Source organism: Sparus aurata, chromosome 3 (assembly GCF_900880675.1).
Source record: "Sparus aurata chromosome 3, fSpaAur1.1, whole genome shotgun sequence".
Classification (NCBI taxonomy): domain Eukaryota; kingdom Metazoa; phylum Chordata; class Actinopteri; order Spariformes; family Sparidae; genus Sparus; species Sparus aurata.
This window is the reverse complement of record NC_044189.1, coordinates 11,972,581-12,000,344: the sequence shown is the minus strand read 5'-3', so window position 1 is coordinate 12,000,344 and position 27,764 is coordinate 11,972,581. Positions and strand designations below refer to the sequence as shown.

Here is a 27,764-nt window from a genome sequence, read left to right as displayed (position 1 = left end):
CTCCTTCATATTCAATGTGTTTAATCTCACCACTAGGTGGCAGTACAAGGTTATGGTGTAACATGCAACAGCAGACCAGATGAAACTCAACTCTGGACAAGAACAACAAATAAATCAGATTAACTGGACATTACATAATAGTCAGCAAAGCCTACAATTAAAGGACACAGAGTGAACTTCACTTTTTTATTTATCTACAATGTTCACAGTAAACGGTATCGGTTTATAAAAATGTTCAACCTGGATGGCAACAGAAAGGTTTTTTACAGAAAACAATATGTAGTCTACACAAACAATACATAATTATGTAAATAAGTACATTAACCAATTCAATCAGTTAGTAGTTATTAAATATGCAACCTTTTAGTAAAAACAGGATATATATTAAGGATAGTGTGGCAGCACTTGGCAGCATAGATCAGAATTAAATTGTGGTTCAACTAGCGACAATATCTACAGGTAGCCTCTAACAGGTATTCTCCAGCAGAATGAAAATAAAGGTCAAAATTATAAAGGAAGGAGTAAAGTATTTAAGTTAAACATAATCATATTTAAACATTAACAACTGCATGCCGGACATTGACATTGAGGTGCAAAGCACTGAGGAATCTGACCCTGAACCCTGCTGCTGCTGCGGACTGTGGTTGAGGAGGCTGACAAGCTAACAACACTCAACATCATGTGATTATTTGCACGTTTGTCCAAATGTACTTTATGTGTAACAGACATTTCTAATCCTAACAAAGCAGTTCTGTTTGAAAAGCTTATTTCGAATTCTGTAAGGGAAAGAAGTGGAATCGAGATACAACACAGGGAACTTTACTGAACTCTTCCTGAGAAAACACTGAACAGATTTGTGTCTGTACATCTAAAAGTTCAGTAGAATTCTTTGCATTGCACAGCTCCATCCTGTTTCCTTTTTAGGATTCCTCCTACCACTGGATCCTAACCTGAACCCCCCTGTACACTACTTTTTTAGGCTTTGTTTGAGCCAGTTAAGGTATGCAGAAAAGCCTCAAAAGTTCATATGAGGTACAAACAAAAGACCAGTGTGCTTTGTCACCATGAGGTCTGGTAAGCCAGCCTTTTCAAATCACTGCAGACCTACATTTTATATAAGGTTAGGTGGTTGAATATTATGTACACTGTATTCTATACTTCTGGTCCCGGTGGTCAACATTCCATTTAGGACTTGATCTCAATAACTTTGATGAATGGGAGCGCCTTGTTGTTAGATGACATTGGTGTGATGGTTTTACTGTACAGAGGGGGAAATGTAAAATGACTGTTATTAACTTGGACATTATACGACAGAGTGAGAAGGAATTTGCATCTCATTGTGAATAAGAAAATGAGCAGAAACCAGGAAGTGATGGCTCACCTGTAGACAACCTCTGGCTTGTTCTCAGTGGGCGTCAGTGGCGGAGGGTCCTGGCCTGCCAGGAAGTACTCCATGTGGTCATGCATTTCTCTGTTCTGAAGACAGAAAGAGGGGGCAGACATAAGCTGTGTCCTCAGGTGTAAAGCTTTAAGTTGATCAGAAAAGTTTGGTGTATTTATCTTGAGCACATAAAATAAAATAAAAATAATATACTATATAATAATGCTCGAAGTGACATTCAGTTATGGCAATGATAAAAATAAGAAGTAATCTACAAAGAAGTAAGCGCATGAATTCAGAATCTAACTACAGATACATAAGACTCCTGACCTCAGCTTCAAGGTAAGCAACCCTCTCCTCCAGGTCCCTGACGACTCGATCTCTCTCTTGGATGACAGTCCGAGAGTTCTGCAGCTGTGTTATTGACAAAACAAACAAACAAGCAAAGTGAGATGCTCATTTTTCCAACGGGAGCAAATGCAGCATCACTTATTCATGACAAATGAGTTTTATTTCACCGCACGTTTCCGCTTGGCTCCACTTCCTCATATCAATTACTCTTTGTGTGTCCGCCTCCTCAAAATCTAATTTCCCCGTTAATGGCTTCCTGTGCATTTCTGGCCACCGGGGAGTTTATTTGTATTGTGTGTGTGTGTGTGTGTGTTTGTGTGTGTCAATGTGCTTCTGCGCATAAATACCTGTTCGATCATGTGACGGACTTTCCTCTGCTGACTCTTTAACATGTCGTCGAGGTGATGAATCTTTTCCTTCAGAGTGGCCACCTCCTTCTCCAGCTCTGCACACCTACAAACACACAAACATGTAAGAAAACTGTCAAACTATGACCAAATTGATTTATATAGAGTTATTTTAACTAGAGGAGGTCATATTATTTGTATGATTTGTATTTTACATCCTCAGAAGGTTTTTTTTGTGATCAAATATCCTCAGTAGATAGTTTTTAATAAATAATCAAACTAACAAATTCATATGTAGAGAACTAATTTCACATATTTGAGGATATAAAAAAGGATTAGTTCTCCTATACTAACACGTTATCTAATAAAAGTTAAAAAGTAAAGGATACACAGTTTTGAGTTTTTCCAAACTTCTACTTCTTTTTGGGACTTTGGTTCATCACTTAGTTTCTTATCTCACCTCTGCTCGTGCTCTCCTCCATCCTCCCTGTTGGCCTTAAGCTGCAGCAGCTCTGCCTCCCCTGCTGCCATCTTGTCTTTGAGGTGGCCGCTCTCGATCTCCATGCTCTCCCGCAGCCTCTGCAGCTCCTCCACCTGCTGACCCCTCCCCTCCGACAGCTCCTCCGCCTTCTGCAGCAGCTCAGACTGCTCAACCAGACGAACGCTGTACTCTTTTGACTCGGCCTGTGAAGGAAGACAGAGTAAGAACTAAGTAAGAAGAGATGAATACAAAATAATAGACGCTGCACACCCACAAAGGTCTTTTCAAGCGATGGATGTGTCAGTCAAGTGCAATTTGAACATGTCCACACTGACCTGAGAAGATTTAATTAAGCAACCATAAGTGAAAAATCCTGTATGTGTCATGTATGTACGGATTTGTGTACTTGGACATGAGATCTCATCTAACTTGTGCATTTTAATTCACATTTTTATGTGACAATAATGCTTAAACTGGGAATCAGGAAAACCTTTTAATATTTGCTTGTTTTTTGTTTTTGTTTTGTTTGTCTGTTTATTTCATGTCTCTTCTCACTATATTTTTTTCTTCATCATGTATTAAATTGCCTTGAGTTTCTGTAGATGTACCCCTTTGACCTTATGTAATGATAATAAAAAACAAACAAAAACGAACAAAACAAAAACCTGCCAGTTAAGAATAATTTTGGTGTGCAGGAGGTGACTCAGTTTATTACAACTTGGCAGCTGTAGTTTTTTCTTTTGCTTATAATGTGAATTATTTGCTCCAACATAATCAAATAAGGAAGCGACAATGTTTGCAGCAGCTGCACAACTGCAAATTCAGTAGTATAAGTTTAACCAGGGTTAGGGTTCAAAACCATGACATTTTTGTTTTGATTGAACTTTGGTCAATAGTTATTTTTACTGTTAACAAACAATGAAATGCTTTATGAACCATTCATTAAGCAAAAGTTTATAGTAAAGTTGCGACTGATGGCCAACCTGGAGGTTTGCTTAAAATCTCTCTGATTCTCTGCCTGCTTGTAATTTAAAAGTGAGTTTTCAACATTTCCGAGATTCCCAATCTCGGCATTTAACTTGTTGGGATTATCTTTATAGTCACAAATAATGACAAATCTAGAACACTGAGAGACACATCTAATGAACATAAAATATCCGTTAAACTGGGGATTTAAAGTTCCCTACACACGCACGGTTCACCAACATAAGTGATTTCACTTGTGTTGCCTGAGTAGAGTTTTTTTTTTTTGCATGTTAGGACGGGACAATGTTCAACTTTCTTGTTAGGCAAGATCTTTATCTCAAATCCTTGCTCAATGCAATTCGAAACAGGTTTCTAGTATGAAGTATACTCAAACAGGAAAAGTGGTGAAAAAAGTCTACTCAAAACAGGAGGTCAGAAAGGTTCGAGTTAGAAGCTGATTTTTGAGTGTGTTGTTGTTGTTGATTTACACTGAATCCCACAATGCAACGCCAAAAGGGGTGGCAAGAAGTCTGTGGCTGTGTCCCTACATGACCTGACAGATGCAGTGTAGAGCAAAGACCCGAGCAGTGGAGGATCGGCAGATGAGGGATGAAACCGACAGATAATGAGGGTGATTAGAGGAACAAGAGAGCAGCAGAGGAGTGAGTCAGTGCTGCAGACAGGAAATCGAATCATCGCGTGAGACAGACCTGCAGTCTCTTCATCTCCTCCTGATGCCTCTTCTCCATGTCCTTCAGCTGTGCGTACAGATGCCTGGTCACTTCCCTGAGCCTCACAGTCTCCTCCTGATTATCCACGACCTGAGAGAGACAGAAAGTGGTGTGCTTAATTACGCTTAACCTGGTAAACTACTTGAACCTGAGGGCAAGGCAGGAGTTAACATATAAGAGAGGCTGCTGATGGGTTGTAATGCTACCCTGTTGTTTGGTCTAGCCTGAGGTATAAAGAGCATTTAGTTGGACGTCGTAGTTTGTATCTCAGGGCTGCCCCTTTGGTGAGCAAAATAATTTTCCCCTGACAAACAATGCACTATGCGCTGTTCTAATAATCTGACACCATTTAAGATATAGGACAGCATAAATTGACCCACGCTTACCTACATGCCTAACATACAGGTCACTGGGAAAAGAAAGCCACTCCCTGCTTTGAAACGACTTCCTCAGTAGATAATGGTGTCCTGTTACAGGAGATGTTAAAATGCACTGAGCCTAGAATAATGCATTGGAAATACAATACTGTGTGTGTGTGTGTGTGTGTGTGTGTGAGTGCACGCGTGCACACTATTAGTCAGAGCGTAAGTGAGCCCCTGTGCTGTGTGTGGTGAGCTTTATCATCAGCCTCACAGAGCCTGGCACCAGGGCCAGACATTTTTTCTGCCTGTCATTCTAATACAAATTTGAATTCATTCAAAGTAGTTTCAGCTGAAATTGGCTCCTGCCTTTCCCTGTGGTTCATTCATATTCAACTGGTGAATTATCGGATCGTAACAGCCACAGCAGACACTCTTCTGAGGTCGTTAGAGAAGGATCAGTTGTGATTATCTTACATGAGCGTCTGACTCGACGAGAACGGTATTGCCATTGGTGGTAGCTGGTTGGCTGCTGGGCACGTTGACTTTGAAACCATTGACTGGATACTGAGGAAGAGAAAAGTGGCTGGTTAGTGGAGTCAGAGCTTTAGTTCTGCTTTCACTGTGAAGAATGTAGAAGAGAGGATGAGAGAAATCACTGCCCGGCAACAAAACGCAAGCAGCCTACAATTAGTTTTGTGGTTTGAATTGTTTGTTACTATTTAAACCACAAAACTAATTGTAGGCACGCACCACCTGGAGAAAAGCAGCACACCCTCACATTAGAGAAGCTAGAACCAGATACGGACTTTCAAGATAGACTGAGTCCAATTATTTTAGCTCTATACTGAGAAAAACATCTTTTACTGTGATGCAGAGGGCGGATACCTTGTTGTTGTTACTGTTCTGCCTGGCTGCCATCTGCTCTCTCAGAGTCTTCAGGCAGTACCTCACCTATGAACAAAAACACATTATGCATTCAAAGACATGTGCTATTCAGAAACTACTACTACTACCCCCTTCCCCTTATTTAACCCAGCCACACATGCTCTAATTCTCCACTCGGCACTGACTCATGGTCTAAATACGGCTGAGGGAAATGTTGCTCAGCTCCGTCTGTCACAAACTAACCTCCTGAATCTGTGATACCTCGTCCGTCAGCATCCTGACGCTCTCTCCAGTCTGTGAACGAGCCTCAAGGAAAACCTGTTGTAAAAGATAATACAGATGAGCTCTCAAATACTTCAAATACTACACAACTACACAAACAAACAACTACACATACCTTAATGACTTCAACTTTTTCGTCTGTGGGAGTGATGAGTTTAAGTGTTTCTTCCTGCCCTTCTGGTTTCTGTGGCAGCACTACTGCTATGCTGCTCTCCTACATTCAATCAAAACAAAAACAGTTGAGTAAAAGTCCTATCCTAGACTTTTTTCTTTCATTCAAAAACAAAAGAGTCTTTCTCTTTGATACTGTACCTTGTTGCTGTGCTTCTCCGATGTGCAGCCTGACTGATCCTGATCTTGTAGAGCGAGCCGAAGCCTCCTGCAACGGTCCTGAAATGAAAGAGACTAGATGAGTAAAAGGAACAGCGTGGATTATGAGAAAAAGAAAAAACAGCCAATGAAGAGAAAGGAGGTGCTCAAAATGAAAGGGAAAAAGAGGGAGGAGCAGTGAAGAAAGGGGTACTTTTAGCCATAAAACTTCCCCATACTGAAGTTCCTCCGTGGATACCACGCAGTTAGACCATAATGCCTAGCAACCGTCACTGAGGAGACATTTCCACTGCAGAGTCTGGTGATTCTGACCACACACACACTACCACGGAGAAAATGAAACCAGACCAGCAGGGGCCAAAAATACCAACAGTCAAAACATCCATAACTGTTGAGTCACTCCCAACTCAACTTTGTTGTTGCCTTAGCAACAAAAACGGATCATGTGAGGACTGCCTCTCATACAAGTTAAAACCAAACATTTACAGAAAAGAGTTCGGTCAAAACCAACACATTCAGATGGGCTTAAGCACATCCTTTTTCTGCAACATGAACAGCACATTTTGATTTATCCTATTCTATAGCATGCACATTCTATTCAGTCTCATGCTATACCAGACCTATACAACTGCCGGAGCGCTGGCCAAATGCAGTCCTTAAACCACAAAAATGTGGCCCATTGATCCTTTTATTGGGAGGTTGATTAGCACATTCAATAGTTCTGTCAGCTGGTAGACATAAAAATACTTTTCATTTCATTAATAAGTTTGAACCCAGGCCGTGTTCGCAGAGGGAAAGCAGTAGAATCGAACTGACAATTTACTTCTTTACTGCTTTTGTCCCTCAGATTTGTAAAAATGTTTGTTGTTTCAAAGCTAAAACATTTTTCCTTTGTTTGAATTTGACAGACCTAGCTGCTTACGTAAGAAACTAAATGTGTTACCCACATGTGACAAGCTGGGTTGCCCTTCTTTTTTCTTAAATTCTTTGGCATTGTAGGCATTCTCTCACACACACACACACACACACACACACACTCTAAAACCATAAAGTGATTTCAGTGCAGCGTTTTAAACACATTTAAATTTTGAGTATTACATGTCTGACTAGGGAAAGTGCAAGTCTGGCCCCTTGCCCTTCACTTTGCTTCTAATGTGGCTCTTAGGTGTGTGATATTCTATTCTGTGGGCAGGTGTCAGTGAAGGTGATGATGGAAGATATCGAGAGATGCTGTTTTGTTGTTTAACTGTTATTTTCCAATAGACTCTGACGCTGTCACCAGCCTTAATTTTTTTTTTATTTAATATTTTTTTGGCCTTTTTATGGCTTTATTGACAGTACAGCTGAAGAGAGTGACAGGATACAGGGGGAGAGAGAGGGGGACACGCAGCAAAGGGACCCTGGGAGTCGAACCCAGGTCCGCTGCAGAGCCTCAGCACATGGGACGCGCGTACTACCAACTGAGCAGAACGGCGCCCCACCAGCCTTAATTTTAATATTGAGATTATGTCTTCCAGATCCACCATGATGACTCATTCATGGCTGATCTTTTAGTCAGGTTGACCTTTAACTGTGCTCTTTGCTTGAATCCTGACTAGATTATGTGGTGATCACGAGCTGCTTTAAACAGGGCCTCTCTTTTCCAGTAGGAGTTTATTCAGTTAATAACACATCCTCTTTTCCTAAAAACATGGAGACTGCAGGGTTTCACTGGAGAGCATGATGTTGTATGACGATTACAGCTAATTAGTCAAAGTTTACATTCTAATTTAATTGTGCAGTGGTTAGCACTGTTTCCCACAGCAAGAAGGTCCTGTTTTTGAATCAAATCATGTTTTTTCGTGGGAGGGGACAGAATACAAAAACTCAAGCAAAGAGAGGCTCTCTTGATTCAAGGACTGGATGTGTTAGAGAATTCTGCTCTCAATAAGGACATAAAGGTAACTCTTTAATTTCCTTTCTCATTTCTTGATATTTTCTTTTTTGTTGTGCCTTGATCACCTTTGGTATCAAATCATGTATATTATGTTAATTCTCCAGGTGGTTAATTAACAAGGCACTGGCTCAGTATGATGAAATAAAAAATAAAGTTTCTCTCCTTACTGATTTGTTTTACACTGTAGAACTTATTCTAAGATCATCTTTTAAAAAAACCCAATGTAGGCATTAAACAAAGTCCATATATTTTCAAAATGTCAAACAAATTCCCTTACCCTGAGCTGATATGATTCTTTTTTAGATATATTTGATATTAAGCACAACCGTCGTCCAAAGTAAACACGTACTTGCTTCGACCTTTCATAACCCTCCTTGCCAACACCCAGCAAGTGGAGGTTTGCCTCCACACAGAGAAAACAAACCACTTTTGCCATTTAACAAATCAGGTGCAGGAAAAAAAATCCAGGTAAAGGTGAGTTATGTAACATGGTTGATTCTTATCTTACCGCCAAAGAAAATTATGCTTTATCCTCTAAGCCTTTATGTGGTGTTAGGTGTTTGCGTGCAATGCTTACATGAATATGTCTTTGTACGTATAATGGCTTGTATAGAATTGTTCCTCCTCCCTACACTACTAGAGGTAAAGACTGAATTGATATCATCAGTCATTATAAGGGGTGGATGCCTTTAAAAAATATGTTTTACTTTGTCGTGCTGCTGTTCTATCATCAGTGGCCTTTATTAAACTTTAAGAGGGCGTCAGCCACAAAGTAAATTAGACAGTAATCAGACCAAAACCAAACTGCACAAATGGCTCATTATTTAAAAGCACAAAGAATCTCGAACAAAATGTCCTGTGGATGTCTGGACTGTAATTATGTTTTTTTTGTCTATCTTAAGATGTGAATTGGAGGAATCACTCAAACTATTATTATGATAACTTCTTTAAAAGTCTGAAGGAAAAATAAAACCAAACAATATAGTCAGTTAGTTAGAAGACAGACTTAACAGAGGCAAAAAGTGATTATTATAATGTGTAGTAAGGTGTTTACAGCTAAGGCTCACTGATGCTAGACTGAAGCTGGAACTTCTCTCATAAAAATGTGTTTTCCAGCACCAGCTTTTTATTTTCCGTCAGAGTGGTATTTTTACAAGTTAACACAGGCAGGTGATACTTCTGCATGGCGGATAAAACACAAGAGAAACAGATATGCTGCCTTTTCAGGACAACACGAGTCACTTTTCATTCCACCTTACATAATATTTTATATTGACACACCTTCAGGTGCTTCTTCCCTAGAAACATCAAACGTTACAGAGATGCTGTTCATGTGCCAACTGTCCACTTTCAATAGAATCACTATACACACCTTTAATTGCTCGCTGTGAGAAAGACACCTGTCGTTACAGTGCAGGAATGATAAAGATGCACTGACACATCATCTGCATACCACAGTCTGTTGTAAGCTTTAAGTGTGAGACGATGCTGCAATAATAACTTCAGTAGGAAATGATTTAGTGACACCACACATGAACATGTAAACTGTAATCTACATCTCAGAAGAGTCAATAAAGTCATCAATCAAAACACGAGAGAGACTATGAGAAGGATGTTGTTGTTTCACACTTAAAAGCTACAATGTAAAAACTCAAAGTCTTACCAATGTATTTAGCTAATTTCAAAGCAAAATATATCCTTACACTTAATGAGACAGGACCACCAAACAAGAAACATTTCACTGAGATACTGGACTTTTTTTAGCCATCACATTTTATTTCAAGGACTCTCAACAAGCACATTTTCATTGTTCCATTAGAAAAGTTTACTTATTAAGTGCAAATAAACACTCTGTGTTCACTCTTCCTTTACATATTTAGTTTTAACTGCCCTTTTTTTCCAGTATAGGACTACCACACAACAAATGTCATTAATTCAACATCATTAATTCAACCTTCAGCCTTAATTCCACCTTAATTCTTTCCCTTGGAAATGCCCTTTTGTATCTGGCTTCCAAGTAACATTGTGACAATACAGTCATCTGAACACATACTTGGTGCCCCATTAGTCATCAGGTCACGTCACTGGACAGTGAGGCTGAATGTTGCAGCTTTATGTGACAAACTTGGTACAATTACAACACCCCACACAGAGGTGGTCTGATGCACTTTTGTTGATATTAGGTAGGTAAAAATCATGTGATGCCTGGTGCCTGCAGATCATATTGAATTGCAAAACATGTGGAGATCAGTAACAATACTGTTTTCATTATTTCAGTTTTATACAAAAAAGGAAATGCATAACTTCTTCAGAATAAGCAATGTGAAAGGGTCAACAATGATAGAAATTTTAATAATAACATAAAAGTAATCACATAGAGCTTTAACAGTATGTGCATGTCTGCCACTGTGACACATAAAATAGACTTGCGTGTGAACACTTTATGGTTTTAGAGTGTGTGTGTGTGTGTGTGTGTGTGAGCATGCCTACTATTAGTCATGTCGACACACTAACAGTTCAGTAATTAATACCAAAGAATTTAAGAAGAAAGAAGGGCAACCCAGCATGTCACATGTGGGCAACACATTTTGTTTCTTACGTAAGTAGCTAGTTCTCTCAAAGTCAAACAAAGAATAAATGTTTTAGCTTGAATGACAGATCTCTGTGTGTAATTGCAGGGTCTGAAAACCATCAGAGCGAAGGCAGTGACAGGCAAGCCAACAATTCCCTCTGAGAAGGAGGGAGCAACAGCTCGAGGGCTTCTCAAGAAGAGACGCACAGCAGTTCACGGGACAGACACACCCTGGGTGTAGCTTTCTGAAGAAACACAATGTTCTGCACTTCACCACACGCTATTCTTCTGTCTTCTGTCTTTGGAAGCCCCTGAATCAACATGTGGCTGACACTCATCCAACACATTAGCAGAACTGTAGAAGGAGGTTACAGATAATAATCTCATCTTTTTCATCATATTAAGATGATTACAGATAAGTATCTGCAATTAAGTTTTTTTTCAGTTGCCAAGTTCCAGCTTTTTGATCTGTTCTACTGAATGGCTTTGATGAGTTTCATCTTTCCCCAGGAAAAATCCCATGTTCCTTCATTGCATGTCAAAACTAAAGAAAAATGGGAAACTGCAGACTATAATGATAACCTTATTGGTTATTGTGGTGTCGCAGACAATGCTGAACACTGAAGCAATCTCTTATAATTCATTTATGAGACGTTTTACCAGATTTCCAAGATATAATATTAATAAAAGTAATACAAATTTCCTTTTTTAGGTGCACTCAAGAATGACATATAAGAACAAGTTTGAAAAAACAAACAGCACTGTATGTATCAAACATCAAGGCAACAGTATACAATACAAGCTAATTCAATCATTATGTATGTATGCCAGTTTGAAAAGGTGTATTTTAAGATGGGATTTGAAGGTAGAGAGACAAAGTTAATGTTGCAAATGTCTTGTGGGAGAGAGAGATTCAAAAACATGGGGCAGAGCGGCTAAAAACTCTAAACCCCAAAGTTGTCAAGCGTGCAGATGGTATAGTAGTTGTCAGTTCCCTGTAAAACTTTTAAGCTTGTTCAACTTGAATTTAATAGTCTACTTTACTTGGTGATTCAGAGATAAATTCTGGGGAGCAAATATGAAGTAAGGAAAGATACAGAGGAGGTTGGTTATGAGGGCCCTTACAAAGAATCCTTCATTGATCATGTTGCAGCTGACAAATACTGAGGTCAACTACACAGCACCATAAAATCTGTTCCAACAAATTATAATGGTTAAAAGAGAGGTTGATTAAGAACCACTCCTACAAAAAGTGCTTAATAGGTATCATTACAGGCAAAATGGCCAGCATATAAGATCATGTTCCAAGAATATGATGGTAAAATTAAACATTAAATCATTGCATAACAACAGTCCTTAGATTCATGTTACATGTTATCACCTCAACTTAAAACCATATTAGTTCTCTGCTGCACAAACATGCGCAAACTTGCACTTAAACTGTAGTAATAATGTTATGAGCGATTTTATCAGATCATGCATCTACTTTGCAATCACTATCTATCTCCAGTGTTGATGCAAAGAGAGAGAAACGCCTTCGTGCTGCTCCACTAGGCATGTTTGTGTAGCTCAGGGAACACTTTTAAATGTCATTTACCATAAAGGAGGATTAACCTTAAAACAACTTTGAAAACACAGAGAAAATAAAGGCTGCACGCTTAAGTGATATCCATCTCTCTTACATATCATATTTATGTATAAACTCATTTCACAATTCAATCAATCTCCAGGTTAAATAGAACTAATTAAAATGGCTTCATAGATAATATTGATACCAAGCATTGTGGTGTTCAGCTATTGTACCATTAAAGCTGATTAATTATCCCTCCGAGGTATAAATCTACGGTCTAAATCAGATCCTATAAGGTCTAAATCAGATCCTTCTGAGTTTGACTGGATCAAAAGACAAACATGTGGTTAAATACTGTTGTGTCTTGCATCTAACTGTGCTGAAATATTTATACCAGGACATTCATTACATTCATTACACTCATCGCTTACATTTGTTAACATGTAGGTGCTGCAATTTGTTAAGATATATTATTAGTTAAAAACAAGCAGCCACAAACCACCATTACCAACTTTTTTCATTAAACCACATGTAAGATACATACATACACAATACACTATATCTAATATAATCAAATTGGATTTGACATTGACCAGTCTGAGACTATACAGAGAGGGAAAAATACAGCAGGAACCTATTCAGTATCTTTTTTTCACAGTTCAGGCCTTTAGGCATAGCAGCAAACCCTGAGAAAGAGACCGTTTTCTGTCCTGTTTCTGACACATTAGATAATGAAACACAAAATGGAGCACTGCTTCTTTACACAGTTTTACTCCTCTGTAATTCCTACTAAATGGTCTTAGCATGGGAGTACCACCTCCTGTAACTAAACTGTCATAATTTGATAATGTATTGAGTTGATATAGATCATCTGTTATCTTTGGGTATGAACTGATGAAAAAAACAATCAATTAAATGATCATCAGTTGTGACAGAAAGAAGGGGTGGGTCTTCAGGAAAGGTGTAGAACGGGGCTTTGGTACAGTCTGAACATGTTTTCGAAAAACAAGCCACAACAGGGGAGTACAGGAGATTATATGCCATTATCTCTGAAAGCAAGGCAGTCAGAGAATGAAATCACCACAGATTATATCATCTGTCCTACATGACTTAACTGATTCAGAGATGACATCATTGCTTCACCTCAGTGTCTGGGCTACAAGATCACCCTCATCCAGTCAGTGACCACCCACAATCAATACAGGCCCGTCCAATCCCAGTCATCGAGCTACAAACTCCTCCATGACTGTTGTTTGCAGCAGCACAGGCTGACTGCTACTGAAGAACAACAATAAATAAAGGATCAACCAGATATAACTATAAATCTATGCAATCAAAAGATTTAACAAGCTGAGAAAGAGAAATATTCGTGTATCTTCATGGATAGTAGGTGTATGCACAATCACAGTATCTAATTCACACTCCAGGTGTAAACAGAGGTCACAGCTAAGTGTGAAATCCACCGATCTCTGAGCGCAGTCAAAACATAAAGTACTTTTATTGCCAAGCAACACATTATGAATGATAAGAAAAGTCATAAAACACTTAAAACCAACATGGTAACTAGTACACATCAGCAAGTCCTGCCCAACATGTCACACGTGTTAATAATAAACTCTACCCTTTGATTCATTCCAACAGTATGTGTCACCAATACAAACCTGAATAATTTTTCCCATTGCATAAGAAGAAACTGACAAATGGGAGGTGACTCTAAAAAGTTTTAAGCTGCTTCTTGTCCAACAAACACAGTGGCAATATTTGCATTCAGGCAGTCTGAATCAAATATAATGAAGATGACGTCACAAAAAGACATTTTCTGCAGTGGCCTGGCTGCTGTATAAATCACGCTAAAGTTGAATAAATGTCTAATTTTTAGTATCTGATATTAAAGGTACTTAATTATCAAAAGTAATTCTAAAAGTAAAATTCCATAATACATATTTTTGAATGCATGTATTTATTGTTACTGTATACTATACTACCAATTATCGATCTGATCTGCACTGAGGCAGCATATAATCTGCAAAGTAATTAGTAACTAACATCAAATAAGTGTGAGTAAAAAGCACAATATGTCTCCAAAATGTAGTGGAGTGGAACTATAAAGTTCAAGAAAAGGGAAATACTCACATAAAAGTACTTCAAAATTGTGTGCAGTACTTGAAGAAATATACCTATCACTGTACTTTGTATATAACATTAAGTATCTGTGTTTGGACTTGTTTTTTGGACTTAAGTATGACAGGTCCACTGTGAAGACACTACCAAATGAATTACATAATCAAACACTTTCCTGTTATACATAAAGCAGACTATGCTACAACCACAAGTTCCATCATGCTATTCACACCATATGAACCCGAATGTAAATGATTTAGTTAATCTCAGGTAGGATCCATCTGATATCTACCTGAGCAGGCGAAGCTGTCCGGGTCTCTTTCGGATGATGATCAGGCAGCTGTGATCCAGTCTGTGTCTGTGTGACTAAGTGCCTGTGAAGCTATGGCTGTCTTGCCTTACATGGCTGGGTGAGGCTCCGCCAGATGCCCAACCCTTTTCCTTGCAGACTGTTCTCCAGTCAGAGAGCTACAGTGCCAGTCCAAGGAGGCATGACGTTGTTAGCCTCCCCTGCAGGACTGCAGTGCCAAATTCACAATGGAAAGAACTAAAAGGGAACATTTCTCTGATTACATTATATGAAGTCGTCAAAAAAGAAGTCTGAGGATGGTAAATCTTAACGTGGTGACATTTCAAAAGCCACATATCTTAATAGTTTGTTAATCAGATTTTATGGCCATTTTTATCACATTTTTCACAATTTGGGCAACAGCTCAGAAGTCTGGAATCAGGCAATTATCTTCATCAGTCTTTATCATTCAGAGTTAATAAGTTGCTAAGTTAACCCTCAACACTTGTAGTCTGCACTAGCATTTAACTTACTTAGGACAATAAGTGACCAATAGACAAAACAGTGGAATGAAGAAGCCTTCATTTATCAACTACATGGTGACATTGGTAGGTAGCAGCTCTCTGAGGAATGTGTGGTCTGAGTTATGCAAGAGAGATTAATGAAGTGTCTTTATATAACAGCTACTGGCACAGCGAGTGTGTGCAGTGTAAACAAAACTGTGCAAACAAAAGTCAAATGACACACTCCAAATAAGTTCATGTCTGTGTGTCTCCGTGTGTCTCAAACTATTGAGAGTTTAAACTTACATCACTGTAAACATCTTAGACCGAATGCTTTTTCCAATACATATTTAAATTGTGAAAGAAGGCTAAAACTGATATTTATCTTTCATTATAACTCCATCAGTAGTTTTTCTAAGTGCTCTTCAGACCTGCAAACCAAACACTAGGCAAATTAAAACTGCAAGCAGTGATGAACGGGCCCTCGCAGTCCGCGCGCACGTCGGGGCGTGCCGCCGTGGAAACGCGCCGCGGCTTAAGCCCCGTTGCTCGATCGTTGTTCACGGAGGCGGCAACCGCCTGCATTTGGGACGGTGCACGCGGGGGTGAATATCAGCCTCTTCTCCCAACGTGTGTTTGTAACGCGGTGGGTTGCCCCTGCCAGTATCAAGCGCTTTAAGGTGAAGTCAGAACAACTTCCTGCAATCCACAGAAATCCAAAGGGACTGCAGGTGAATGATTTCTAAAAGAGTTAGTAATCAGGTACGTTTTGACAATCGATTCTGCACCGTTACGTTGTGTGAAGTGTTACGGCCTTCTCTTTGCCTTTGTCTGGAACTCAGGCATGGACACCTGTGTTTTTGCAGGGAATAGATTGGAAGTGGGACAGAGAGGGGGGGTTGTGGCTTGCAGTAAACTTCCTCCGCCCTAAATTCGAACCCGGGTCCACTGCGTATGTGGCATGCACGCCAACCACTCGAATACCGGCGCAGATAAGACACTGCCTTCTGTTGTCACCGTGAAGGCAGGAAGGCAGTGCATCATAGGGGAGGATGGAAGTGGAATGCCACAGATTTAGATAGGTAGTGGAGTGCAGCCAGATGTGATTCTTCCTGTTGAAAAGGGACAGCGGTCAAGTGACCAGGTTTGACGAGCGTCCTGCAGTAGCGGTGTTTAACCAAAGAACCCACTCAGTTGTTTCATATCGCAGTGGAATCCACTTCGTTCATCGCGGAAGAGTTGGGCAGAATCACAACTACACACATCTTGTTGTGTGCCACCTTGACAGGGCAGACACAACACGCAAATGGCATTCTTAGCAAACTGGCTTATTTGAAAATTGTGTGCTGTGGCTTACTACCACTGACTTATCCATTATGTGGCTCAACCCATTACCCTTCAACTATGCCCTGTTGTAACGTGCAATTCAGACAAAACTACCTGCAAATGCCATGTACATCTGACTATGTTTGTCATCACTGCACATAAATATGTGTAGAATAATGCTTCATTTGCCTTCTTTCAAAAAATGTATTTATGGCTGTCTATCAGTGTCAAGCTTTTGATCTAAGTTCTGCTTTGTTTACTAGTTTTTATCCCAAGAAGTGCATGCTGCCACCTTTTGAAGTTTCAATAAAATCAGATGAATATGATACATGTGCCTTGAAAGACAACAGTGCCTTCTAGTGGCGACTTGCATCACCTACACCATCAATTCATGTGCTTCTAAGCAAAATTGACCACTTCCTGTTGGACTGAGAGTGTGGGTGTAAATGAGTCATTTGTGCATCTTGTCATGACACACATGCGTGCCACATTTCATTCATGTACATGCATGTAGGACGCCCAAATTGCCTGAAATAAAACTTGCTTCATGTTTCCAGTGGGTGGCGCTATGGATATGACACAGTATTGATGCAAAGATCTATTCAGGGCGTCTCCCTCTAGATTCCCTCTAGATTTGGTCGAGCTAGGAAATAGTATGAAGGAGATATCAGCACTTCATGCTTCATGACGAAGGATTGTTATGGCAGGCTCCGCAACTGCCAGCAGGTATGACTTAGGATAAAGATTTTAATAACTTTTCATCTTCAAGGTCAGAGGATGCTACTGAGTGACTTTGAAGTCGGTGGTGTTACATCTGTAGGAGGAGATAATTTAAGTATGAAGATTGGCATAATTCAACATGGCGGCCAAACGCAAAATGGCAGACTAAGTATTGATGCTGAGATTTTTTCGGGGAGACAGCCTCTACAGTTACGAGCAGTTTGGTGTGGATAGGAAATTGTATGTTGAAGTTATGAAGCCTCGATGCTTGACAGCGTGAGGACAAAATGGTTTCCACTGAACGGCGAACATAACCATGGCGCATTTGAATGATTTTAATAACTTTTGTTCTTCGAGGCATGAAGAAAATTACTGAGTTAATTTGAAGACTGTGGTGTTTAAGCTCTAGGACAAGATAATTTTCAAAGTAGGCATAATTTGGACAAAACCGCCGCCACACATCTACATGGCTGCCTTCCTGTTGGACTGACACTAGGGGTCCAAATGGGTTTTTTGTGCGTCCGGTCATGAGGAATACGCGTACCAATTTTCGTCCTTCTATGTTACAAGTAGGAGCCCATGCGTCACGGCCACGCCCCATGACTACACAGATCTCATCAGGGCGGCTCCCTCTGCATTCCTGAGAGATTTGGCCGAGATAGGACATTGTATGAAGAAGTTATGAGGACACGATGCTTTATGGCGATGGATTTGAATTGACCGCTCCACTGTGGCCAGCAGGTATGACGTAGGATAAAGATTTTAATAACTTTTCATCTTTAAGGTCAGAGGATGCTACTGAGTCACTTTGAAGTCGGTGGCGTTACATCTGTAGGAGGAGATCATTTAAGTACGAAGATTGGCACTATTTCAAAATGGTGGCCAAAATCAAAATGGCCGACTTAGTATTGATGCTGAGATTTATTTGGGGAGACAGCCTCTACACTTATGAGAAGTTTGGTGTGGATAGGAAATTGTATGTTAAAGTTATAAAGCCTTGATGTTTGACCGCGAGGGGAAAAAATGGTTTCCACCGCCCCGCCCACTAAAGTATGTCGCAGCTGAAAGATTTTGATAACTTTTGTTCTCCAAGGCATGAAGAAAATTACTGAGTTAATTTGAAGACTGTGGTGTTTAAGCTCTAGGACAAGATAATTTTCAAAGTAGGCATGAATTGGACAAAAATGCCGCCACACATCTAAATAGCTGACTTCCTGTTGGAGTGACAGTATGGTCCCCACAGACTTTTTTGTGCATCTGTTCACGATGAATCAGCGTACCGAATTTCGTTCATCTACGTGCATGTGGAAGGCAGGGAAGAACATTAGGGGGCGCTACAGAGCCCGCAGGTCACCACCTCGCCCAACGGCATTAAATTATCAAATTTTTCACTAGATGTGATGTATATTCCAAATTTGGTGAGTTTTTGGGTATATTCAGGCCTCCAAAACTGCAGTTAAAGCGGTACACTAGTCCTTCCAATTACAATAGGGACCTCACAGGTCGATGACCTGCTCGGGCCCTAATTAGTTCGCCATTTTTATAAGTTTATACAATGACGCTTCTCTAAGGCATACGACCATGCTGATGTGTCAAAACACAGTGAACAAAAAAAATCAGTTTGTGTCTGCAGACTTTTAGAAAACGTTAGCAGAGATAAAAGCAAGACTCCATTGATCAATCATAAAAATGTGTCACTGCAAGCTCCACCACCAAAGTTCCTGTAATTTTTGGTACCAAGTGCCGAGCAGGAAGTGTCTTTAGGGGTAAATTTGTATCCCCGGAACTTAATTCAGATGCTGAATTCCTTTTTTTTTCTATTTGACATTTTACAGTCCAAATGATGAATTGATTAAAGCTCCTGTTTGTAAGATGGTAAAACTGACACTTTGGGTTTCCCAACTCGACAGATACTGACGGTTTCAGATGGTGGCCGACCCGACCTACAACCCTAAAGCGTCAGTATCTGACGAGTTAGGAAACCCAAAGCGTCAGTTTTACCATCTTACAAACAGGAGCTTTAATAAAGAAAATAATTAACAGATTAATTAAGGATAGATATCATTTATTACGGATAATTGTGACATTTGAGCTATTGGAAACACTTAATGTCTGACATTTTAAGAACAAATGTCTTTAAGGATTATTTGAACATCTGAATGGTTGTTGATACAGTACAATAAATTCCAGTTTGTGCAGGTGTGTACTCAACACCCTGTGATGTGTATAGCTATTTATTTATATTTATAGTTGCGTATCCTTTTGTGGGTGTGTGAGCAGGGTAAACATGCCATTTAACAATGTCAGTGTCACACACAAAAGACTGACAGTTAACCCTCTCTTATGTTGCTGTGTAAGTGCACAGTAGAGTTGACAAAGAAAACACACAACAATCCAGCCATGCTATCTTAATAATATCTTTGCCTGCACCAGTCTTGCTTTTTTCAGCATTTTCTCACGCCATGACAGTAAACACGTTAACATAAAGGTCATCTGTCAAGAAGAAAACACTTCATCTCCTAAATGTGCTTAGGTGGGATAAGTAGGTTTCCAAGCGGAAAGTATAGGGGTTTGCAAAATAGAATGGAAACAGGTCAAAGCTCATAGTTATGGTTAGATAACAAGACTGGGAAAAAAAAATCAGTTCAATAAATGGCCATTAGCTCCTCTGATCATTACTTTTTTTTTGCTTTATGCTAGTTACAGCCAATCAAAGCTCCGGCTGCCAAAAACTCATTTGAAATTTGTGCATTTGTCTCGGCATGACTATGTGCATCTCCTCTACCTGCCAGTTAAAATGTATAAACAATCGATCTGTTCATTCATGCCACCATCCTGGCTTACATGCCATTAAACTCAATGATTCAGGCCTTTGAATTACTTTCATCTTGATAAGAAGTTGTATAATATTTATCTTTTCATCTGAATAGGTCTTATCCCTTTGGTAAATAGCCATTATACTTTGGGATCTAAAAGAGAGTGTGTAATGACAAAACTGTGCAGCAAACTGTGAAAAAGCAGGTTTTGCACAAGTGGATCATGTTACAGAGTCAGATACAAACAAAAAAACAAACAAAAAAAGATTTGTCTGCCAATGCAAAGAGGAAACATGTATTTAACTATCAAACCAACAAGGCTTGGCGCTTTCTTTGGAATAGCTGGCATGGAATAGAACTCATTCCCGAATGTCAGGCCAACTGTTTCCTTAATGAGGCCTTAACAAAAGATTAAAAAGTTCTAGAATGTTATCGAAACTTATAGTTGCTCCTGAAAAATTAATAACATGGCTGGAGGGTATAATAACTGAATCTTCGTCCTACAGCGTTTGAAGTATGCCTCAGACTTCACTTATTTCAACATACGGATTTGTTCCTTTAACAAGTTACTGTGTGCTGTGAAAGAGCAACCACTGCAGTCTGTTGGCCTTTCTTTGCTGTGTATACACGTTAAACATGCTCTGATATGAAGGCAAAAAGAAGGTTAAAGTTCCAGCGAGAGCACCATTTAACAGTGACTCACTGACAGTGAAGTTAGAGATAAATGCACGTTGAGTAATGTTCAACTTAAGCAACAAGAAGCAGTTTAATCCAGTGTGATGATTTTGTATCTACATCAACTACTTGGCGTTGAATGTTATCTCTCTCAGACAGTAAGGGATATTTTTTAAATCAAAGTCATCTGATTTAAATTCACCCCTGCATTTCTTTCAAGATATTACAAAACTAAATAAAGTTACAGGGCACAATTAATGACATGAGACTGGCATACTCTGCCCAAAGGCAGCTCTCAGCTTCATGATGTAAAAAATAAAGTTTGCCATGATCATCAGTGTACTTTGGGACACACACACATATCACATGACACTGTCAGACCTCACATGTAGCACTAAACTGTGATATAGAAGAAAAGGGAGAAAAGGGGAAGAAGAAACACAGGTGTGTTGAATATGGCGACTCAAAAAGCTCCTTTTGATTTCATGGGTGAACAACTTTTTTTGTGTGTGTTTGGTGAAAAGTGAATTTCTGTTTGGCATGTCACATCAGTCTTACTTACAATGTCTCATGTAGGATATAGACTACACACAGACCTATTTACTGGGAAAAGAGCCAAGGACATCTGTAGAATAGCCTACGACGGTCAAAACACTCGGCTAGACAACTGTTCGAGCTAATTAATTAGCTTAAATTATGTTTAAAGCTTTTCACCGGTGATGAAGTCCAGTGGTACCACGGGACACATAAAGTGAGATGGAGTCACTATAATCGTGATATTGAGTGCCAAAGACAAACTAAAGTCGTATTCACCCTCACTGGGGGTCGATTTTTGTCCTCTTTAGTTGAAAACATTTAAGCTAGTTTCTCTCATCACTCACGTTAGCCTTGTTGTCCTCGCCAATCCCAACGGTCCGCCGCCTCGCGCCGCCGCCGCTCATCTTCTCAGACCGGAATGTGAAGGCAGGACATTAAACAAAAAGGCAGAAATTAAAAAAATGTCCTCACTTTATCCTTTGTTTCTTTATTTCGGTCTGTGTTATAAAATGTCACATGTCCGCCTCACTCCTCGCACACAGCTGTTAGACACTTCAACAAAAGCGCAGAGACACCTGGCCCGTCCCGCTCCCTCCCTGCGTCTCCGCGTGTCTGTTGTGTGGCCAGGTACTAAAAATGAACCCTGCAGGTCTTCAACACGTCTGAGCCTCATTTCAATGGAATGTACTGAATCATAAATCAGGACGTTGCAAGCACAACTCACCATGGACAGTTTGTATTATTGTACATAAAGTAGGTTACAGTAGAATACATCTTTAAATGATTATTTAAAAATAATAAATTATTTTGTTCTTTTGTCTTCTCGTAATCCTTCTTGAATCTGTTCTGACATGTCTGACAGACATAAATCTCCTCAGTTATATACATAAATATACTTATCTACAGTGATAGTATGTAACCAATTACATTTACCAAAACTGTACTTACATTGTAACTTCACCATTACACATTATATTACTCATACACTGTATATTCTGCGTTTACTGTGTACTATAAGCCTGGCTGAATATTTGAGTTAATGGTGTCAAAATCATTTTTAAACAATTTGATTGCAGATACATACATAAAAAATGCGCCATCTTGGCTCTTTAGCAACTAGTAACACAAGTTATTTAAATGAATGTAGTGAGTGAAAAGTACAGTATTTGCCTCAAAAATGCAGTGGAGTGTAAATATCCCCAAAAAAGGGTCAGCTCCAACAATTTTACACATTCAAGTGTGTTTACATGTCATGTCAAGAGTAACTCTGTGGGAGGAAAGCAGTATAAAGCCTTGTGTGGCTCCAGAGGAAGCTGCATGTAATCTGAAAAATTGCCTCCAGTGATGTCACTTAGTGGCTACATTGCATTGTGGGTAATGTAGGCAACAAACTCTTAAAAGCAGGTCACTGTTCTAAGGGTCGATGTCCACATAGTATTTAAAATAATAGCTTTACTTTTACTCAAGTATGACTTCTTTTGGGTACTTTTTAAAACAATAATATAATCTATTATATATCACATTATAATCTATTATCATTTATGCACACACCGGTCCAGGTTAAGGTACTTTATAGCATAAACTATGACTTACTTTTACATTTTTTTTTTAACTTACTTTTACTTACTTATTCATATCTAGTTCTTATCTACCTCTGTTATCTTATATAGCTCGATAAAGCTAAATTTCATCCACAGGATTAATTCAATCTTATCTTATACTGTCTGACATGATTTTAGTGGTCATGTTGTTGTTGAATTAGTTAATTTTGACAGTTCGTATTAAAAACGAACAATAACATGGTTTAACATATGAAGGACCAGCCTGGTCATTTATAGCCTATTGAATCTTAAAATGCATTATTACAGAAAAAATTGAAAGTTAAGATTTGGTACAAGAGATGATAATCATGTAATGATTTACTCAAGTGGAAATAAACCGAGACTGACCTCAGTGAAGTTGATGACACCTCCATCCGAAAGACATTTGGTCTGAGTGCTGCTGAACCACAGCATTTTGTCCTCAGTCACCTGCCTGAGCTTCTTCCAGATCGAACCCATATGCTGACTCTCCACATCTGTCTTGATTCAACAAATTCTATTCGATTTACCAGTGATGTCTTTCTAACAGTGTAGCACCACACAGGCACCTCCAGCACCTGAGATCGGCCTCCCGCGCACTGCAGCTAAATCTGTGTCACGCCTGCAAAGAGGATATAGTCCTGTTTGATAACAGTCCTGTCACATGTCAGGTGGATCTGTTGCCACTTGGCTGAACTCATTTACCTTCGGTGGCTTGAAAACTTTGTTTTGACATGAAGTCTGGGATGTCATCCCAGAGAAAGTGTCCTACTTTCAGCATTTGACAGTGTTGCTGTGACAGAGGGAGAACATTGTGATCTTTTTTGAATAATGGATCAGATCAGACAGAAATCAATGGGGCATTAAACAGATTTGGTAGATGAAAGAAATTGTATCTTCATTATACTTTATCCATTTTCCTTATCAGATTTTTCTTAAAGGATAATGTCATTATCTGCTCAGTCCTACGTTGATGGAAATGTGGAGGAAGTTTTGCAGCTTTAACAGCAAAACAGCATTCCATTAAACAACTGAAGTAAATGGGGACCTGTTTCAAAATGTAAAAAAAACAACAACTAAGCTAAAAGTATTAGCCTGCACCTGATCCGAAGTGGGTTTACGTTTTAAAACAAGTCCCCATCTACTTCAGTTTTTTAGGTGAATGCTGCAATTTTACATTTTTTTGCTGAGAAGCTCCTAAATGTTTTGTGGACTACAAAACATCATCCTACTTTCCATCCGCATGGCAGCGAATATATATGATGACTGAATTTTCGTTTTTGGTTGAACTTGTCCTTTAAAGATACTTCCTATGGTGTGGGATTAACTAATCTCAGAGGCGTCAAGTGTTTTTCCTGTTGTTACTTGTTTTATAGTTTCATGCAGGTGTGGTGTAAAACCAGAGATCACAAACCTGATCCACACATCAAGTAAAACCATATAAGCCCGCTGCATTATTTCACAACAGTGTTCTTCCTGTGTTTGACAACATGTAATCATGGTTTCAGACATAACTTACTTAATTTTAAGAGCTGTTTGTTCCGTGACACACTAATGAAAGTACACGTTTGCTGATATACAATAACCCGAGGTAAATATAGCACATCTGCTTTGGGTGAGGGTAAATAGACTGCTGGTATGAATGACTTAGATTCAAAAGGCAGCTTATTTTAAAAAGCCCAGCCCAGAGTAAACATGCGCTGGTTTTCTACATGAACGGTTTGGCCTTTGTTACATCAGTAACCACCGTTGTGTCCTGTACAATGTGAAGTGTGCTTGTTTTCTTTTTAGGCCGGATTTGTCAGTTGAGAGGATTGAATGTCATAAAGTTGTCATGCAAAACACATCTGCTTATCATTTCAAATAGTGGAATGGTCTATTTTTGAGCTCATTCATGTACATGTTTAGAGCAGTGCTGCTGTGCAGAAACACGACACCACTGTCACTGTGATTCACAACCAGCAGCTTGAACAATGCCGATGATCCCCCACGTTGTAAGAAGCCACCACTCACTTTCTCACGCATTCAGAGATCTATTTCTTAACGCCACCAATGATTCGAGTGGGACAAATTATATGATGTCCCCAGACACGCTCCATGATTCATTTGCCCGCGCTAAGCTACAAATGTGGCTCTAATTAGGATACATGGTGGTCGTGTCAGTCAGTATTTTTAAAAAAGGGAAAGAGAGCAGAGGGATTCCTGGTAAGAGGAGAGGGTGATCTTAGGAGAAAGACAGGGAGGCTGGAGGGGGGTGGAGTCATGATTACAGCTTGATGTCTTCAGTAATTACAGTAAACCAAATAAGGATTACAGACTCAATGTCTCTGAGGAGGGAACTCAGCCAGAGCTGTAAGAACACGCTGCTGTTACGTCTGCTTTGTTCCTCTCTGTCAGTATGTTTTGTGCGTCCTGCTCGAGGCTGTTACCTTTATAGATTTGCATATAGTAACACACCTCAATTTACTGCTAACAACTGATGTCATGAGCTGCCAAAAAAGTCTGTGAGGATTGTTCTGGGATAGAAAAAAAAACTGTAAAGTAACACCAAAGATACAGTATTCGCTGATTCAGTTTTACTTAAACATGGCCAAGTTCGCATTTGGCACAGTTGCAGTTGTTTAATTCATCTTCAGACCGAATTGGTTATTACCAGTGTTAAAAAGGAAGAGCTGTGAAAACCTCCAAACAGCAGGACAGCCGCAGGCCTTGATCTTGTATTCTCTGTATCTCTGTAAAGGTGAGAACTTGCCTCAGGTTTATAGATATTTTAAACAGGTTTTTTTTTTTACTGGTTTGTCTCTTGTAAATGTAAAGTGTATGTCTGCTCAGCCGCTTTTGAAATCCAGTATCCAGATGTGACATTTGTAGAGATGTTGCTATTACCGCTGTACACGTGAACAATCTTCACCATCACTTTTCCAACAATGTGTATATGTGACATAAATGTATAAAGCCTTCTGTGGCTTCAGAGGAAGCTGCATGTCATCTGATAAATAAAGTTATGTCTCTCAGTGCCTTGATTGCATTGTGGGTAATGTAGGCACCAGGCTTTGCAAAGGAAAAGAGTGTGTGAAATAAATCTCGGGTTCTGCTGTATCGATTTTGATTACTTGATCACTCTTTGTAATGAGAACAACAGTGTTTTAGGAATGCAATGCCGGACCAATGGCTGCTTTTAAAAACCTATTGCCTACATTACCCACAATGCAGCTGAGCCACTGAGTGCCATCACTGGAGGCACGACTTTTCTTACATATGCAATAGTACTCCTCAAGATTGTGTATTGTATGCATCATATTCATCATATGATAGTCACATGTTCATTGTGTTGCTGTCCTGTGAGAATCATGTAGCTCTACAAAGTATAATGAGTTTTTCAGATTTGGTAATGGAGGTTTGGGGGCATTAAGTTGTTTATCTGGTTTAAGAACAAGGAACATTTTCTTAATTCACATAAAACATGTGAAACATTTCTTGGAGATACAGTTTCCAAAGGTAAGTGTGTTAGAGATTGCAGTCTGAAAGGTAAGTAATGAAAGCCACGAGCCACTAACTTTACATAACTTGTATCAGATTTTCTGTTGATGTAACTTGTAAACTGTGAATTGTTGCTCTTTTCTGTACACGCAACATCTATTGCATGTCTGTCCGTCCTGGAAGAGGGATCCTTCCTCTGTGGCTCTTCCTGAGGTTTCTTCCATTGTTTTTTTTTTTACCCTGTTAAAAGGTTTTTTTTCATCAACATGTGAAGTTTTTCCTCACTCGAATCGAGGGTCTAAGGACAGAGGATGTTGTTCACTGTACAGATTGTAAAGCCCACTGAGGCAATGTGATTGTGATTTTGGGCTATATAAATAAAATTGATTTGATTTGATTTGATTTGACACATGTAGTCAAGTAAAAAAGTACTATATTTGCCTCTGAGATGTACTGGAGTTAAAGTATAAAGTACCATAAAATGAAAATACTAAATACCCTGAATTTGTACTCAAATACAAGTAGTTAGTAAATAGTTAAATTCCACCACTGGTATCTATTACACCCTCCAGCACCTGGAACAAGGAAAGCAAGGAAAAGAGCCAAAGCCTTTTGTTCCCTCAGAAGCTCCTTCTGTAAGATTATCCAGCTACCGACTGATTCCACTGATCACGGATTAACACACCAGGCTGACAGTTTATATCAATCCTCTAGATAAAGTGCATGAATGGACTGCCGGAGCATTTTTAGTCACACATTCATAGATGTATAGACTTTTGTATTAATCCTTTGAGGGAAGAAACTATGTCAGTGGGACGTTTAAGTCTAAAATCTTTAATCTGGGTGATAGCTCTGAAACAAAGAGGTGGAAGTCGTTGGCACGATCCCGTGTGAGTGCAGTCAGAGGTGAGGTCATTGGTGCCACGTCCAGGCCTGCTGCTGACTGCCACACCTCCCTCAGAGAGACAATGCAATGGGGGTATGATGCAGTGGCCGCACCCCTGGGATGAGATGGTTCATGTGGGTACTCATAATGGTTATCTTATCCAAAAACAGTCCACCCAGCAAATCAATCAAAACTTCCAACTGGTGTTCTGCGCTGTAGGACGACATAATTGGATTATAGACAAAGATAATCCCTCTCTGGTTCCTACAGATTTACACGGCACAATCTAAACGATTAAAGAAGAGGGAAAAGGAGTTCCCTTTATGATTAACACTCTTCATAAGGTTTTAATAGTATAGCATAATTAGACACCCATAGAAACAGTGGAACAGGTTATTCTCGCTAGGATCATTCCTCCTGTATATACCGGCCATTAATAGTTCCCGCCTTTAACAGGTTTCAGTGTAAGAGCATGTGCATGATGTATTCAGAAGTTTATCTGAGGCTTATATGATCAGGCTAAGTTGACTGCATGCTGTGACGACATTAACCTTCAGAGATATCTGCTTGAATTGTGTAACTTTGTCAAAGTAGCCTAATGATCATATGAGAACCTGACAAACTAAATAAAGTTGTT

General features: G+C 39.4%; 1 protein-coding gene across 3 annotated transcripts; it reads right to left on the bottom strand.

The window, feature by feature from the left end:
• Positions 1–4: 4 nt before the first annotated feature.
• On the bottom strand, positions 5–23,256 carry tuft1b (tuftelin 1b). Of its 3 annotated transcripts, none has more exons than XM_030410844.1 (13): positions 23,131–23,256; positions 21,526–21,585; positions 6,099–6,176; positions 5,902–6,000; positions 5,748–5,822; positions 5,505–5,570; positions 5,094–5,183; positions 4,237–4,347; positions 2,540–2,763; positions 2,080–2,185; positions 1,712–1,795; positions 1,382–1,476; positions 5–1,258 (listed from the first exon to the last, which is right to left on the bottom strand). In XM_030410844.1, exons 1-13 carry the CDS (start codon positions 23,239–23,241, stop codon positions 1,186–1,188), a joined length of 1,272 nt encoding a protein of 423 aa, XP_030266704.1. In that variant the 5' UTR covers positions 23,242–23,256; the 3' UTR covers positions 5–1,185. The 3 variants fall into 3 exon arrangements, with proteins under 3 accessions (XP_030266704.1, XP_030266709.1, XP_030266714.1); XM_030410849.1 differs by lacking the exon at positions 23,131–23,256 and adding an exon at positions 21,757–21,762; XM_030410854.1 differs by lacking the exons at positions 21,526–21,585; positions 23,131–23,256 and adding an exon at positions 14,608–14,692.
• Between the last annotated feature and the right edge of the window lie 4,508 nt (positions 23,257–27,764).

Coding starts and splice junctions, on each gene's coding strand:
- tuft1b (XM_030410844.1), bottom strand. CDS start 23,241: ATGGGTTCGATCTGGAAGAAGCTCAGGCAGGTGACTGAGGACAAAATG. Junction 5,823..5,901: donor AAAAAGTTGAAGTCATTAAG/GTATGTGTAGTT, acceptor CTTTTACAACAG/GTTTTCCTTGAGGCTCGTTC. Junction 5,184..5,504: donor AGAACAGTAACAACAACAAG/GTATCCGCCCTC, acceptor TCTCTTCCTCAG/TATCCAGTCAATGGTTTCAA.